Below are 17,308 nucleotides of genomic sequence, written 5' to 3' on the forward strand. Positions count from 1 at the left end.
CCTGCAGCCACCACTAGGGGGAGATGCAAATAACAGATCTGTACACAGTTGGCTCCTCAGCTCCCCCTAGTGGTGGCTGCAGACGGATAGAATTCTATCATGAATTTCAAAGGGTAAAAGCTGGGGATTTGGGGCTTTGTGTCAGGAAATGATGGACAACGTTAGAGTATATTGACAAGCTTTTATCCAAATCTTTGGAACAAAGACGCTACACTTGTAACGTGGTCATCGTCATTTATAGAGCTCTTTTAATAGGGAACCGATCCTTTCACGCATCTTGTTCCTCTTTCAGACAATCATTTCCATTTCTAGAAAATGTGCTTTTACCGCTGAAGTAGTCATTGTGCGGGAACATGACAACAATGCCTGGCCACAGAGGGGAATTATCATGTCACCAGATATGCCATATCTGTTGGGGGTGGGGTGGTTTGGACTTCTAGGATACCCTCCTATGTCAGGTCACTCCTTCAGGTCTCCTGCACCCCCAGTCGCCCCCCTGAAATGTGTGTGTGTGTGTGTGTATATATATATATATATATATATATATATATATATATATATATATATATATATATATATATATATACATATACACACACATATATATATATAAACTTACATACACACACTATATATTATATTATAATATAATATATAGTGTGTGTATGTAAGTTTATATATATGTGTATATATATATATATATATATATATATATATATATATATATATATATATATATATATATATATATATATATAAAAAATGTGTGTGTGCGTGTATACTGTCTACATACTACCATGCAGTACAGCCTGTTATTTTAACTATACGCCTTTAAAGATTATTTATCACCAGAATAACATAAGAGCCAGTTTTTGCTCTCATTATATTGCTGCCCCTCCCTTGATAAATCAGTTTTTTGTTTCTTCTAAATCCGTCGTACGGTTCCAGAGATATTGGCCATTTTCTATATTGCTGGTTTTTCAGGATCCTCGGGGGTGTGTCTTTAGGCTCCTCTGCATAATTACCCAGTGAGCCACGCCCCTTTTGAAAGATTAGAAATTAAATGGTCCATATCTCTGGAACCGTATGGCAGATTTACATAAAACAAAAAGTGAAATATTTAGGGGAGTAGCGGGAATGATTTAAAAGCAATAAAAGGATACTTTTGACCTGGTGACAGGCCCCCCCTTAAAGAAGCATTTATACCTGCAGAAAATATAGAGCTTTGAGTCGCCTTCCTCTTTTATTGGTTAAGTTTTTACTAACCATGTTCCATCTTGAGTTAACTATAAATATCTGGGAAAGTTTAGTGACTACAATTATGGCATCCTTTAATATCACAAAGGCGGCTTTGTCTCCCAGTCCTCTGAATAGTGAATATCTATGGTTATTTAGTGACTTATCCCCGTCCCTTTAAAATATCTGGACTGTCATGTTCAATCTTACCAACACTGGTGCTCATAGGATGGAATTTGGCCTTTATACTTTATATAAACCCCCATCCTTTTTTGGTCGAGGACAGCCACTAATTTAGACAATTTAAAGGGATTGTTCATATTGAAACACAATTGTTTTAAGAGGAACCACAACAGTGCAGAATAATTTTTTAGTGTATCTTTATATTAGTCGGAGTTATATTTTTCTAATTCAGAACTCCAAATCCTCTGCATTGACAGAGAAAAATTGCAAAATCTTGTACCAACAGCCACCACTAGAGGGAGCTCAGGAGCTGACTGCATACTGGTTATACATAGAACTCAATAACACTGTATGCAGTAAGGTCATGAGCTCCCCCTAGTGGTGACTGCAGGTAGCTAGAATTGTATTATTTTATACATAGAACTCCTTAATACTGTATGCAGTAAGGTCCTGAGCTCCCCCTAGTGGTGACTGCAGGTAGCTAGAATTTTATTATATTACTTTATGCACCAGATTTATTTTTTTTTACCATCTAAGCTGATCTATAATTCAGGAGGCTGCTTCAGAGAGACGGGAAGGATCATGTCTAACAGTCCCAAGGAGACCACCATTATCTACACACCGTAAAATGCATCTTTCCAATCTCCTGGGGTTAGAAAAAAAATTAGGAAATTTCTGGCTAAGGCTCTGCTCGAAGATTCACTTCTAAGTTGCGTTTCCTGCTTGTCTATGACATTAGCATGTGATTAAAACCCGATTATTAATTCATGAGACGCTATATGGACCACAAATATCCTATTCCGATATTCTTGCCTGGCGGAAAAGCAAATAATGCCACGGTGTGTACCATGAGCACTGTGAGGAACTAGTATTGCGGCACTATGGGCACTGTAAGGCACTAGTATTGCAGAACTATGTGCCTCTGTGTGTACAATGGGCACTGTAAGGCACTAGTATTGCGGCACTGTGCCACTGTGTATATTATGAGCACTGTAAGGCACTAGTATTGCGGCACTGTGCCACTGTGTGTACTTTGGGCACTGTAAGGCACTAGTATTGGGGCACTATGTGCCACTGTGTGTACTTTGGGCACTGTAAGGCACTAGTATTGCGACACTATGTGCCACTGTGTGTACTATGGGCACTATAAGGCACTAGTATTGTGGCACTATATGCCTCTGTGCTTGGCTACTCCATGGCACTGTTATTGCCTTCGGCCTAAAAAAAGGGGACGGGCCTATAGAAATTTGGTAATACTGTGGGTATCGGGATCACAAGCTTTTGGTGTTGCCCTCCCAGGAGGTCCTGATATGTGGGGCATTATGTGCTGCCATTGGTTAATTTCAGGCCACGCCCCTGCAGAACCTGCCTGCGCACCCTCCTAAATTTCCCAATATTCCGAGAGAAAAATACTCCAAAAAGCAGAGGTTTTGGCAAAGTCCAGGAGGTTTGTCAACTTCTGCAGCTCCAAGAGGTCTTCCCCCCCCCCCCTGATTTTTTTTTATTGTTTTTTTTGTCCTGAGGACGCTGTCCAGTTTGGCTTCTTTATTCTACCACATCCTCTACAGATCCATCGAGTACACAGGCATCATTGCAAAGCTGGGACTGCAGGATAGTGAGGGACGGGGGACTCCTATACTACTCCTCATGCCTGAACTCCAGATTACCCCTGAAGGTGGAGATGCCTGAGTCCCGTGCCTTACTGTTCTCCTCCACCCTCAGAGAAGGAAGGGGCAGGACTGTTATGGAAACACACATTAAAAAGACAGGGGAAAACCGAAACTTAGACACACTGTAAATTCAAAGGAATAAACCGTAGGAGACTAAGGAGAAAAGCAAGAGAAGGAAGGCAGCAATAAAAAGACAACAAGGGTTAACACCACAACTGCTCACCGCAATAATGCAAAACAACCACCAGTAAGTCTGGATCAAACCACCTCTCCAGACCAGTATAGAGCAGCTATAGCTGTCATTAATAGAATATTCCAGCCGGCATATAGAGGAGAGAAGTGGATGTGATTTGGCTCCCCTAGCCATGTGATCAAAGGAGACTAACAAGCAGCTCAGCGTATATTAACTCTTGCTAGCCTGCCTAAGTCTGTGGGTTGATGCCCTCAAATCCCTGCGCTGATCAGACATTAGAGAAGTTAGCAGGCAGAGGGCCAGAATCTCCATGCCATTGCTGCCATGACAGTTGGCAATGCCTGCAAAAATCTTCTTGTGAGGTAAAACTTGAAATTTCGGAGCCTAAGGACCCCAATAATACAGGACGTCTTCTAGAGTTTTCAGCCCTCTGAATCCCCAAATCCTGAGGGTGACCGCCCCTTCTGCACCCCCTTTGCTCGTCACAACTTTAAACACATGGAATAGAAGAAGATTTGCAATTTTTTGAAGACTCAAAAAGCCAAACCCCATAATGATTGTTTTTGCCACTTTCACGCAGCCCTCAAAATTTCGTACAGACATTTTCGGAGAGATGGGCGTCTTGTTTTGGACAATTTAATGTCGATTTTGCAGAAAACAAATTAATGTGGTTAAAAGCGAAGAAAAAAAAAAAAAAAAAAAGCTCCAAAAAAATAAAAAATATTTGTGCCTGAACATTAGCACTCATTATGTGAGAGGAGTCTGGTTTGGACAGACTGTGTCTGCTAATTGCATGAGGCACATAGAGAACTGATGCCAAAAATAATACCCCCCCCTCCATAAGAGATAAAGCACAGTGCACCAGTAAGTATAGATTGTGGCACTGGGTGATAATCAGCATAGCTGCCACCCATCTTTCCTGGGGTCATGAATGGCAAATCTGCCTAGTTAGACAGCGATACTATAACAAAGGAGCTAGGAATGGAATATAGACAACTCAGTGGTGACTCTCAGGTATAACTCAGTGGTGAATGAGAAGTACCAAGCGAAAGGGAAGGGAAACCTTGTGTCTTGGGAAGGGGGAGATGGTGACCACTGACCAAACCTTCCACTGGCTCTTCTGACCTCCTTAGATAGTTTTCGCACTTATGCGCCAAGCAGGATACCTGACCCTGGCTGACCCTCATCTGGGCTCTAGGTAGAGAACGGATGGGATGAGCGCTTAGTCAACCCCACTAAGAGCTAAAGGACACACACGGATAGCTAACATGTGAAAACAATCAACAACTTATCTCCAAGAAGATTCAGGGAGAGGAACTGCAATACGCAACAAGTTAGTCCAGATGACTGCAAACCCTGGCTGACCTTCAACTGGGCCTTAGGTAAGGAATGGATGGGATGAGCGCTTAGTCAACCCTACTAAGCTCTAAAGAAGACACAGGGGAAAGTAATAACTTATCTCCAGATGACTCAGGGAGAGGAACTGCAAAAACAACACAAAGTTTCTCCAGATGAATACAAGCCGACTGCTTGCACTGAAGACTTGTTAAGGGTATTAGACTTATCATGAGCACAGAGTAAGGGGAAATCTCGGTATTCAAAGACACAGAGAAGTGTTAAAGATTATTAATAGGGATGATAATATACCACAAATATTCGGCTTCGCGAATATTCACCAAATAGGTCGTCGCTATTCGACTAATCGTGTATATTTGATGCGCAATATAAGTCTATGGGAAACCCAAATAACAACTATTCGGGCATCCCATAGACTTACATTACGCATCGAATATTCGCGAATAGTCGAATAGCGACGACCTATTCGGCGAATATTCGCGAATCCGAATATTTGTGGTATATGATCATCCCTAATTATTAACAGATGAAAAGATGAAAAAGGGAGGAAATCCGCAGGGTCCTAAAGAGAAGGGGATAAACCCCAAGCTGGGAAAAAGGGAGAGTCAAAGAGCAGCTTGTGTAGCGACCTTCTACAGCCGGAAACTACAGGACTATATATCAAGTGTCACACACCCATGACAGGTAGCTAGCTATTCTTTCTCAGTATCGTGGGTCAGGGCAGGAGGCAACGGCTCAGCTCATTTGGATGCTGCACTGTAGCAAATTTTTGTTTGACGGTCTCCGGTTCTTGATATTTGATCTTTGGTCCTTGACCATGTAATCCTGGTCTTTCCCTGAAGATAGTGCTCGATGTTTTGGCTTTGGTGCTTGACTATGTAGTCTGGTCCTTCTCGGGTGACTGTGTTCAGTCTTCGGTTTTGTCTGGTGATGATGTTCAGTGTTCCGTCTTTGGGTTCCTGTGGTGATGGTATTCGATATTTAGTCTTCATGTTCCTCTGGTAACGGTGTTTGGTCTTCGGACTCCTTTGACGACCGTATTCGATGTTTGGTCTTTGGGTTCCTCTGGCGACTGTATTCGGTCTTCCGGTTCCTCTGGCGATGGTGTTCGGTATTTGGTCTTCGCGTTCCTTTGGAGATGATATGCAGTATTCAGTCTTCGTGTTCCTCTAGTGACTGTATTCGATGTTCAGTCTTTGGGTTCCTCTGGCAACGGTATTCGATGTTCAGTCTTCAGGTTCCTCTGGTGACTGTGTTTAGTCTACGGGTTCTTTTGGCGACTTATTGATGTTCGGTCTTCCAGTTCCTCTGGTGACGGTATTCGATGTTTGGTCTTCCGGTTCCTCTGGTGACTGTGCTCGGTCTTTAGTCTTCTGGTTCCTCTGGAGATTATATTTAGTATTCGGTCTTTGGGCTCTGGTGATGGTGTTCGGTCTTCGGGTTCCTCTGGTGACGGTATTCGATGTTTGGTCTTTGGACTCCTCTGGCGACTGTATTCAGTCTTTTGGTTCCTCTGGTGACAGTGTTCGGTTTTTGGTCTTCTGGTTCTTCTGGCCACGATGTTTTATGTTTGGTCTTTGGATTCCTCTGGCGATGGTATTCGGTCTTCAGGTTCCTCTGGCAACAATGTTCAGTCTTTGGTTTCCTCTGGCGACGGTGTTCGGTCTTTGATCTTAGGGCTCAGGCCTTCTTTTGACTTGGTACACTTCCAAAAGATTCCATTACAGATGACACGGGCCTGGTCTGCTGCGTACACGTCTGCTCTCCTTTTAGTTTTGGGCCACTCCACCTCTTTGATGTAGGCCCAGCCTTTTATAGTTTGAAACTGCGCAACAGTTATCCCCTAACGAGGCATAACTCTTCCTTCAATCAAACACCCTCCTTACAGTTCAGTTCCTAACATTTCTGGTCCAACGGCAAATGGTGATGTTGATCTACAAATGATGTGGAGCACTGAACATAGACATCTCCTTTTGGCCACCTCCTTACAATACAATCCTATTGATATAATTTTACCTCGAGGGGCGTTATAATAGTAGCCATCAAGGGCATGTCCACAATACCCGACATGCTGTCAGCCCTTTGTCTTGGGCATCCCAGCCCCAGGTTACTCATGGGTGGCAAGAACTTGTCCAGTATGCCCCGCCCCTGAGGAACTGGATTGCACAAATAAACACCAGTCCATTTTTTTTCATCGTTATGGGGCCACTAATTTGCTATGAGACATTTCTTTTTAAATTTTCTAGAAAATTGATCGTTCTTGTTGCCTAAATAGATATGTACTTGTAGGTGATCTTTCCTTTTACAAACACTGCTCCTGCCTTGTTATATATCATCAGAATAAAAAAAAGTAGTATTGGAATTGGCCATTTTGTTGATATTCTTAATGATCGCCTCTGCTTTGGTTTTGGGCTCATCCATTAAGTTGGTTTTGTTTTGCAGGCAACAGTGTGCACTGTCCCCGCATCCTGCCCAGCTGGAAGCCGATCTCCACCAGCACCGACCAACTTGTTGAGCGGGACGGAAGCCACAAACAAAATGATCAAACTCCGGGTGTAAAAGGCCGGGATTTCACCAGAAACGTCGGGAGAAGTCCCAAGCCGACATGTAAGTAGTAATGGTCTCTGTACAGCCCTTGTCTGGTCTAAATGTAGGTTTTTTCCATACTTGAGGGGGCACATGGAGACACTGGAGCTTCATTTTTTGCCTATGCACTGGTGGAGCCCTCACCAACCGCCACCATTACCATTGTTGGTCATTCTTGTGTAGATACGCTACAAAGAAGCCACTTTTGACGCTTCAGTATGGAGAGGGTCCTATGTTTGGATTATGATACTTTAGCCCCTTGAGGGTCCCAAAAATTGGACCACCCAGCAATGATACTCTTAACGGGTCATAAAAGAAAGAGTTGTTGTAAAAATTGGGACTGAACAAACCTGGAATGGGCTCCTCCTTTTTTTTTTTTTTTGAAGGTTCCATCGCAGATGATGGTGCCGCTGCCCAGGGTACTTTTTTGTTAAAGGGGATCTGTCACTTGCCATAAATCTGTAATCTGTTAAACCTGCTGCAGGCAATTGCTCCTCAGTTACAACAAAGAGCCAGCACCAGTGTGCACTAAGGCATCAAATATTCCAAACTGCATTATAAAATTTTTTTTTTTTTTTTTTGAGATTTTTGGCAAAAAATTGCAATTTCTTGAGCTGCTTCGCCACGTCACGGCAAATCTCATTTGAAGCAGTCCTACACTAAAATATTTTTATAAAATGTGCCATGCGGCCTCACATATAAATAGCAGAACTGCTCTCAGCAGCACTCACCTGGTCTATTGCAGTCCCGTACCCATGACTGAGTCATGGCTGTGGGCGGGACAGGTCCAAGCAAATGCTGCATGAAGTATATATATAGCCTGTGGACAAAGCCTGATGACCCAATGTGAACAGTCACCAAACGCCAAAATCTATACAGATGGAATACATCCCAAATTGGGGTGCATAGCAAGGTGGAGGTCAACCACCGACCAATTCAACAAAGAAACAACAAAGAGCCAGCACCAATGTGCACTAAGGCATCAAATATTCCAAACTGCATTATAAAATTTTTTCTTTGTTGAATTGGTCGGTGGTTGACCTCCACCTTGCTATGCACCCCAATTTGGGATGTATTCCATCTGTATAGATTTTGGCGTTTGGTGACTGTTCACATTGGGTCATCAGGCTTTGTCCACAGGCTATATATATACTTCATGCAGCATTTGCTTGGACCTGTCCCGCCCACAGCCATGACTCAGTCATGGGTACGGGACTGCAATAGACCAGGTGAGTGCTGCTGAGAGCAGTTCTGCTATTTATATGTGAGGCCGCATGGCACATTTTATAAAAATATTTTAGTGTAGGACTGCTTCAAATGAGATTTGCCGTGACGTGGCGAAGCAGCTCAAGAAATTGCAATTTTTTGCCAAAAATCTCAAAAAAAAAAAAAAAAAAAAAATTTTTATAATGCAGTTTGGAATATTTGATGCCTTAGTGCACATTGGTGCTGGCTCTTTGTTGTTTCTTAATTGCTCCTCAGTTGCCCTGTGTAGTTACATGCAAATGTAATCACTGAAACCAGTGATTGTCTGCAGCGGTCAAATGAATGATAGCTGGGATGTCATTACTACAAGAAAGGTAAGGGTCTAAGGGTGCGTAATGCTTCTTTATTTATTTAGACATGCCCAACTTTTGAAAAATCCTTGAAAACCCTGAAAATGTGACTTAAAGGGGACCTGTCACTTGATATGAATATGTAATTTTTTAACCTGGTGTGAACGCCGCCGTTCTCCTGCATCCGGCAATGTTTTTCTTTTGTTCCTACGCCTCTCCATTCCGGAGATATGGCCTCCTCTTCCTTGTATGTCTTTTTAGCCAACTGGGTGTGGAGACGTTCAGAGTAAGGTGATGACAACGCCCACTTGTCAAAAAATGAGTAGATTTATATACAGAGAAAATGGGCAATATCTCAGGAATGGAGAGGCGCAGGAACAAAAGAAAAACATCGCCGGATTCAGGAGAACAGCGGCTTTTACACTGGGTGAAAAAAATGACTTATTTTTGTGAAGTGACAGGTGCTCCTTAAAATTTTAAATTTTCGACTGGTTCAGATTTGATTGGGGAGGGAATATTTCTGCATTCCCTTGTGTGTGTATATACAGGATATGCAGACCAGAAAGCTCTTTTGTCATCCATGGCAATTATCTTCTGACCTTACATTGCACACACAGCTCTTTTCATGTTTGGCACACACGCACACTACCACCCGTGTGCTCCACCTTAGCAGGACGCCTCTGACTCAGCAGGGTGGAGGACGGGACAGGATTGACCTGCGTGATGTCATCAGTAGATGGACAGATTGAAATCTCTGAGGAGCAATAGCCACAGCAATATACGTGGACAAAGGAGGACGTATCCTCTGTCCCCCTTCCCCGGGAGCCATGTGCGTCTGCAGGGTTCATTTCCTGGTGTTTGGGTGGGCAGCGATCCTCTTATCTCTCTAGAGTAGAGGGTAAGAATTGTAATAGTCCCAACTCAATACACAGAGTATAAATATTACCGTAAAGGCGTCCACTGTTCCGTATAGTCTCTACAATTCTATCTTGTAGTAGTCCGTGGCTATTGCGGTTTTTCTTTATAAAGACCACGTTGCTGCGCTGTCTGTACAGGTCTACACTGCATTCATACAGGCATTTACAGATCTGTAAAGTATCATTTTCCTTAAAGTATGGCGGTTATATTTATTTGTACTGTATGGTGGTACTATTAATATGTATAGTATGGCAGCATTATTTATGTGTAATATCTGGTGGCATTTGTTGGTTATAGTATGGCAGCATTAATTATATTGTTTAGATGCACTAGTTAAGTGTTTAGTATGGCGGCATTATCTATTTCTACTGTATACTGGCATTAGTTATGTGTATAGCATGACATCATTAATTATGTGTATAGTATGTCACCATTAGTTATGTGTATAGTATGGCACCATTAGTTATGTGTATAGTATGGTACCATTAGTTATTTGTATAGTATGGCACCATTAGTTATGTGTATAGTATAGCACCATTAGTTGTGTATAGTGTGGCACCATTAGTTGTGTGTGTATAGTATGGCATCATTAATTATGTGTATAATATGGCACGAATAGTTATTTGTATAGTATGGCACCATTATCTATTTCTTCTGTATAGTGGCATTAGTTATGTGTATAGCATGACACCTTTAGTTGCGTGTATAGTATGACACCATTAGTTATGTGTCTAGTATGGCACCATTAGTTGTGTATAGTATGGCACCATTAGTAGTATATATAGTATGGTACCAATAGTTATGTGTATAGTATGGCACCAATAGTAGTGTATATAGTATGGCACCGTTATGTGTATAGTATGGCACCATTAGTTTTGTATATAGTATGGCACCATTAGTTTTGTATATAGTATGGCACCATTAGCTGTATATAGTATGACACCACTATTTAAGTGTATTTTACAATGTCATTAGTTGTGTCTATAGTATGACTGCATTGTTTAGGTGCACTGTATGGTGGGAGTAGTTGTCTATAGTATTGCAGTATTCTGTGTACTGTATAATGACATTAGTTGTGTGTAGTATTGCAGCGTTTTTTTTGTATACTTTTTGGTAGCATTAATTATATCTATAGTATGATACCGTTATTTGTGTACTGTTCCCATTAGTTGTGTACAGTATGGCAGTATTATTTATGTACTGTAGCATTCGTTTTAAAATGGAGTCAAACCGTAAATTTTTTTTTTTATTTTTATACCCCCTTCCAGGAGCATCATACATCCTCATAGGCACCTCTCTCTATACAGAGCTGGGGTCTGAGTGATGTTCTTAGTCAGGAATGTGTCCAGTGTCCGTCTGTACCAGGATTCTTATCTACAAAACTGCCCGGAGTCAGAATACCAATGGTAGAACCACGAACTATAAAGCGAAGCATTAACCATTAGTTATATAAATAGTATGGAAGCATTATTTATGTGTACGGTTTGGTGGCATTAGTTATGTTTATAGTATGGAAGAATTACTTATGTGCACTGTTTGGCAGGTCATGTTTGTAGCCTTGAAGCATTATTTCTATGGTTTGGTGGTATATATGGTAGTATGTTTATAATATGGAAGCATTAGATATATCTATAGTATGCCAGCATTAATTATGTGTACTGCTTTGTGGCATTAGTTAAGTTTATAGTATGGAAGCATTATTTATGTATATGGTTGGTGGCATGTCCTATATATAGCATTGTAGCATTATTTATGTGCACTACATGGTAGTATGTTTACACTACGGAAGCCTTATTTATGCACATGGTTGGTGGCATGTCCTATATATAGTATTGCAGCATTATTTATGTGCACTACATGGTAGTATGTTTACACTACGGAAGCATTATTTATGCATATGGTTGGTGGCATGTCCTATATATAGCATTTTAGCATTATTTATGTGCACTACATGGTAGTATGTTTACACTACGGAAGCATTATTTATGCATATGGTTGGTAGCATGTCCTATATATAGCATTGCAGCATTATTTATGTGCACTACATGGTAGTATGTTTACACTATGGAAGCCTTATTTATGCATATGGTTGGTGGCATGTCCTATATATAGTATTGCAGCATTATTTATGTGCACTACATGGTAGTATGTTTACACTACGGAAGCATTATTTATGCATATGGTTGGTGGCATGTCCTATATATAGCATTTTAGCATTATTTATGTGCACTACATGGTAGTATGTTTACACTACGGAAGCCTTATTATGCATATGGTTGGTAGCATGTCCTATATATAGCATTGCATTATTTATGTGCACTACATGGTAGTATGTTTACACTACGGAAGCATTATTTATGCATATGGTTGGTAGCATGTCCTATATATAGCATTGCAGCATTATTTATGTGCACTACATGGTAGTATGTTTACACTACGGAAGCCTTATTTATGCATATGGTTGGTGGCATGTCCTATATATAGTATTGTAGCATTATTTATGTGCACTACATGGTAGTATGTTTACACTATGGAAGCCTTATTTATGCATATGGTTGGTAGCATGTCCTATATATAGCATTGCATTATTTATGTGCACTACATGGTAGTATGTTTACACTACGGAAGCATTATTTATGCATATGGTTGGTAGCATGTCCTATATATAGCATTGCAGCATTATTTATGTGCACTACATGGTAGTATGTTTACACTACGGAAGCCTTATTTATGCATATGGTTGGTGGCATGTCCTATATATAGTATTGCAGCATTATTTATGTGCACTACATGGTAGTATGTTTACACTACGGAAGCATTATTTATGCATATGGTTGGTGGCATGTCCTATATATAGCATTGTAGCATTATTTATGTGTGCTACATGGTAGAATTTTTACACTATAAGTATTATTTATGTCTACTGAATGACAGCATCGGTTATTTTTATATTATATAGGCATTGTTTGTGTGTACGGTTTCTTGGTATGTCATGTACACTAGATCACAAAAGTGAGTACACCCCTCGCATTTTTGGAAATATTTGAAATACATCACATACCACCAAACTGTACACATAAATAATGCTCCTACACTATAAAAAATAACTAATTCCACCAATCAGTACACATAAATAGCGCTTCCTTACTGTAAACCTACTACTATATAGCACACAGAAATAATGCTGCATATAGTTTATCATAAAAGTGAGTACACCCCTCACATTTTTGTAAATATTTTATTCTGTCTTTTCATGGGACAGCACTGCAGATCTGACCCTGTGATACAATGTGCAGTGTCAGTGTGCAGCTTGTATAACAGGGTAAATTTGGTGTCCTCTAAATAACTCAGCACACAGCCATTAATGTCTATACACTGGCAACAAAAGTGAGTACACCCCTTAGTGAAAATGGTCAAATTGTGCCCAATTAGCCATTTTCCCTCTCTGGTGTCATGTGACTCATTAATGTTACAAGGTCTCAGGTGTGAATGGGGGCAGGGGTGTTACATTTGGTGTTATCTCTTACGCACTCTCTCATACTGGTCACTGGGAGTTCAGCATGGCTGCTCATGGCAAAGAATTCTCTGAGGATCTGAAAAAAGAATTGTTGCTCTACATAAAGATGGCCGAGGCTATAAGAAGATTGTCACCACCCTGACACTGAGCTGCAGATGGTGGCCAAGATTATACAGCGGTATAACCAGACAGGATCCACTCAGAACAAGCATCACCATGGCCGACCACAGAAGCTGAGTGCACGAGCTCAGCGTCATATCCAGAGATAGTCTTTCAATAATAGACGTTTGAGTGCTGCCAGCATTGCCGCAAAGGTTACAGGGGTGGGGGGGGGGTCTGCCTGTCAGTGCTCGGACCATATGAAGTGTACTGCAGAGGTTACAGGGGTGGGTGGGGGGTCCACCTGTCAGTGCTCGGACCATACGCTGCACACTACATCATATTGCTATGCATGGCTGTCATCCCAGAAGGAAGCCTCTTTTAAATATGATGCACAAGAAAGCCGCAAACAGTTTGCTGAAGACAAGCAGACTAAGGACATGGATTACTGGAAATGTCCTGTGGTCTGATGAAACCAGGATAAACCTATTTGGTTCAGATGGTCAGGTGAGGAGGACAAAGACAAGTGTGTCCTGCCTACAGTCAGACATGGTGGTGGAGGATCATGGTTTGGAGCTGGATGAGTGCTGCTGGCTGTGGGGAGCTACAGATCATTGAGGGAACCATGAATGCCAACATGTCCTGTGACATCCTGAAGCAGAGCAGGATCCCCTCCCTTCATATTCCAATATGATAAAGACCCCAAACGACACTGAGGGTAAAGGTGCTGGACTGGTCAAGCGTTTCCAGACCTAAACCCTATGGAGCATCCTCAGACAGAAAATGGAGAAGCGCAAGGTCTCTAACATTCAGCAGCTCCAAGATGTCATCATGGAGGATGGAAGAGGATCCAGCGGCTCCTGTGAAGCTCTAGTGACCTCCATACCCAAAAGAGATAACAGTGCTGGAAAATAATGGTGGCCACACAAAATATTCACACTTTGGGCATAATTTGGTCATTTTCATTTAGGGGGTGTACTCACTTTTGTTGTCAGCGGTTTAGACATTAATGGCCGTATGTTGAGTTATTTAGAAGACACCAAATTTCCCCTGTTATATAAGCTGCGCACTGACACTGTACATTGTATACAAGCTGCGCACTGACACTGTACATTGCATCACAGGGTCAGATCCTCAGTGCTGTCCCAGGAAAAGATATAAAATATTAACAAAAATGTGAGGGGTGTACTCACTTTAATGATATACTGTATGTAGCATTGTAGCATTATTTGTGTACTATATAGTAGTATGTTTACAGTATGGAAGCCTTATTTTTGTGTACTTATTGGTGGCATTAGTTATTTTTTTATAGTATGGGAGCATTATTTATGTGTACGGTTTGGTGGCATGTCATGGGTATAGTATTGTAGCATTATTTGTGATTTAGTATATGGATTTATGTCTGAAGTATAGAAGAATTATTTATGTGTACAGTTTGGTGGCAGAACTTATGTTTATACCATGGAAGCATTATTAATGTGTACAGTTTAGCGACTTTAGTTATGTTTATAGCTTTGTAGTATTATTTATGTGTACTATATAGTAGTTTGTTTATAGCATGGAAGTATTATTTATGTGTACTGATTGTTAGAATGAGTTATTTTTATAGTATGGAAGTGTTATTTATGCGTACTGTTTGGTGGCATGTGATATAGCATTATTTGTGATAAGTATATGGTTTTATAATGTCTATAGTATGAAAGAATTATTTATGTGTACGGTTTGGTGGCATATGTTTTATGTTTAAACCACGGAAGCATTATTAATCTGTACGGTTTTGTGACGTTAGTTATGCTTAATCTATCACTGATGTGTAGTAGTATGTTTATAGTATGGAAGCATTATTTATGTGTACTGTTTGGTGGCATGTTTTTTATATATAAAATATATTTTTATATATATATATATATATATATTATAGTGTGTGTGTGTGTGTGTTGTATAATATATATATTATAAATATAGCATTGTTTGCGATTAGTATATAGGTAGTTTTAAAACATCTGTAGTGTGGAAGAATTATCTATTTGGTGGCATGTGTTTTTTATATATAGATATACATATATATATATATATAATATAAAATTAGTGTGTGTATAATAAATATATATATAATATATAATTGGTGTGTGTGTATGTATATGTATGTATATATATATATATATATATATATGTATATATATATATATATATATATATATATATATATATATATATATAATATAGCATTGTTTGTGATTAGTATATAGTTTTAAAACGTCTATAGTGTGGAAGAATCATCTATCTGTACAGTTTGGTGGCATATGTTTCATGTTTATACCATGGAAGCATTATTGATATGTAAGGTTTTGTGACATTAGCTATGTTTATTGTAGTATTACGTATGTGTACTATATAGTAGTGTGTTTACAGTATGGAAGCACTATTTTTGTGTACTGCTTGGTGGCATTGGCATGTGTTTTTATATATATATATATATATATATATATATATATATATATATAAATACATATATATATATATATATATATATATATATATATATGATGTGCACACATACGTACATATATATATATATATATATATATATATATATATATATATACACACACATACATACATATGTATGTATATATAGATAGATAGATATAGAGATGTATATATATATACACACTGTTTATACATCTATATACATCTATGTGTGTATATATATATATATATATATATGTGTATGTATATAAAATGTATGTGTGTGTATGTAGTATATTATATTATATATATATATATATATGTATATATATATGATACATTATGTATGTGTGTATTTATATATGTATATATATATGTGTATATATGTATATATATATATATATATATATATATATATATATATATATAGTGTATATATACAAATATATAGCATTTGTGATTAGTATATAGTTTTATAATGTCTATAGTATGGAACAATTACGTGTGTACTGTTTGGTGACATTAGTTATGTTTTCAGCATTGTAGTATTATTTATGTGTACTATATAGTAGTATTAGTTGTGTGTTTTGTGTGTGTGCACTGTTTGGTGTCATTATTTCATAATTTTATACTAATACGATCTATCCAGTGCCTATACATCCATTAGTATGTGTGTAACGTTATGTAATGGCTGGGCGTCATTAGTATTTGCGCATCCTTTATGGCTGTAGCAGATGACAGACCGTTCTCTTTACACTTTTTGTCTTTTTACTACGTCGCCACAGAGAAGTATTTTTGCATCCTTCTTCACGCTCGGCCCTGGGAGGGGCGCCATTTCCTCTCTCTGGCCTTTTACCGAGGTCTGCCCAAACTGCTGGTGTCACCGGCCGCTCGAGCGAAGGGAAACCAGTTTTTTGATCGAGGTGTATAATAAATTTGTCGTCAGGAGCTTATCAAGAAAGGAAACCGATCCCAGATCGTAACGAGGCACCGTCTGGAGATTTCTAGGGTTTATTCACATAAGGACAATGGCATAGATTTTATTGTGTTTGTAAATGGGGAAAAAAACAGCATATTGTGTTTTAATATGGTTTTCTGCAGATGTTCCGGCAGCCACCACCAGGGGGAGCCAACTCAATTTGAACATACATGTATGCAGTGAGCTCCCCCTAGTGGCAGCTGCTGGCAGCCAGGATTTTATTTTTGCTCCATCTATGTGACTAATATACATATATATATTTTTAATTTCTGATTATGATAGTACCTCCAAAGCCTACGGATTTGTCACCCTCTCCATCCCCAAATAAGAGCCATAACCCTAACTGGAGGACCTTTCCACGGGGCCGGCCCAGGATGGATGAAGGTTCGCCCCCGATAGGGGAAAAGTCCAGCAAGATCTCGGATCTCATCAGCCGATTTGAAGGCGGCAGGTTAGTATGTTTGGTGTTTTTATTAATTCATTTTTTCTTAAAAAAAAAATTGGAATTTTTTTTATTTATTTATTTTTTTGTTTCTATATCACAAT

At 39.5% G+C, this 17,308-nt stretch overlaps 1 protein-coding gene across 1 annotated transcript in view; it reads left to right on the forward strand.

Annotated features, from left to right (window-relative positions):
- The window catches only part of FGD4 (FYVE, RhoGEF and PH domain containing 4), a 224,397-nt gene that overhangs the window by 169,646 nt on the left and 37,443 nt on the right, over window positions 1-17,308 (forward strand). Inside the window, exons 2-3 of the mRNA XM_075344192.1 lie at window positions 7,081-7,245; window positions 17,045-17,213. Coding sequence (XP_075200307.1) covers window positions 7,081-7,245; window positions 17,045-17,213 — 334 coding nt within the window. The remainder of the gene's footprint in view (window positions 1-7,080; window positions 7,246-17,044; window positions 17,214-17,308) is intronic.

This window comes from Anomaloglossus baeobatrachus, chromosome 4 (genome assembly GCF_048569485.1).
Source record: "Anomaloglossus baeobatrachus isolate aAnoBae1 chromosome 4, aAnoBae1.hap1, whole genome shotgun sequence".
Classification (NCBI taxonomy): domain Eukaryota; kingdom Metazoa; phylum Chordata; class Amphibia; order Anura; family Aromobatidae; genus Anomaloglossus; species Anomaloglossus baeobatrachus.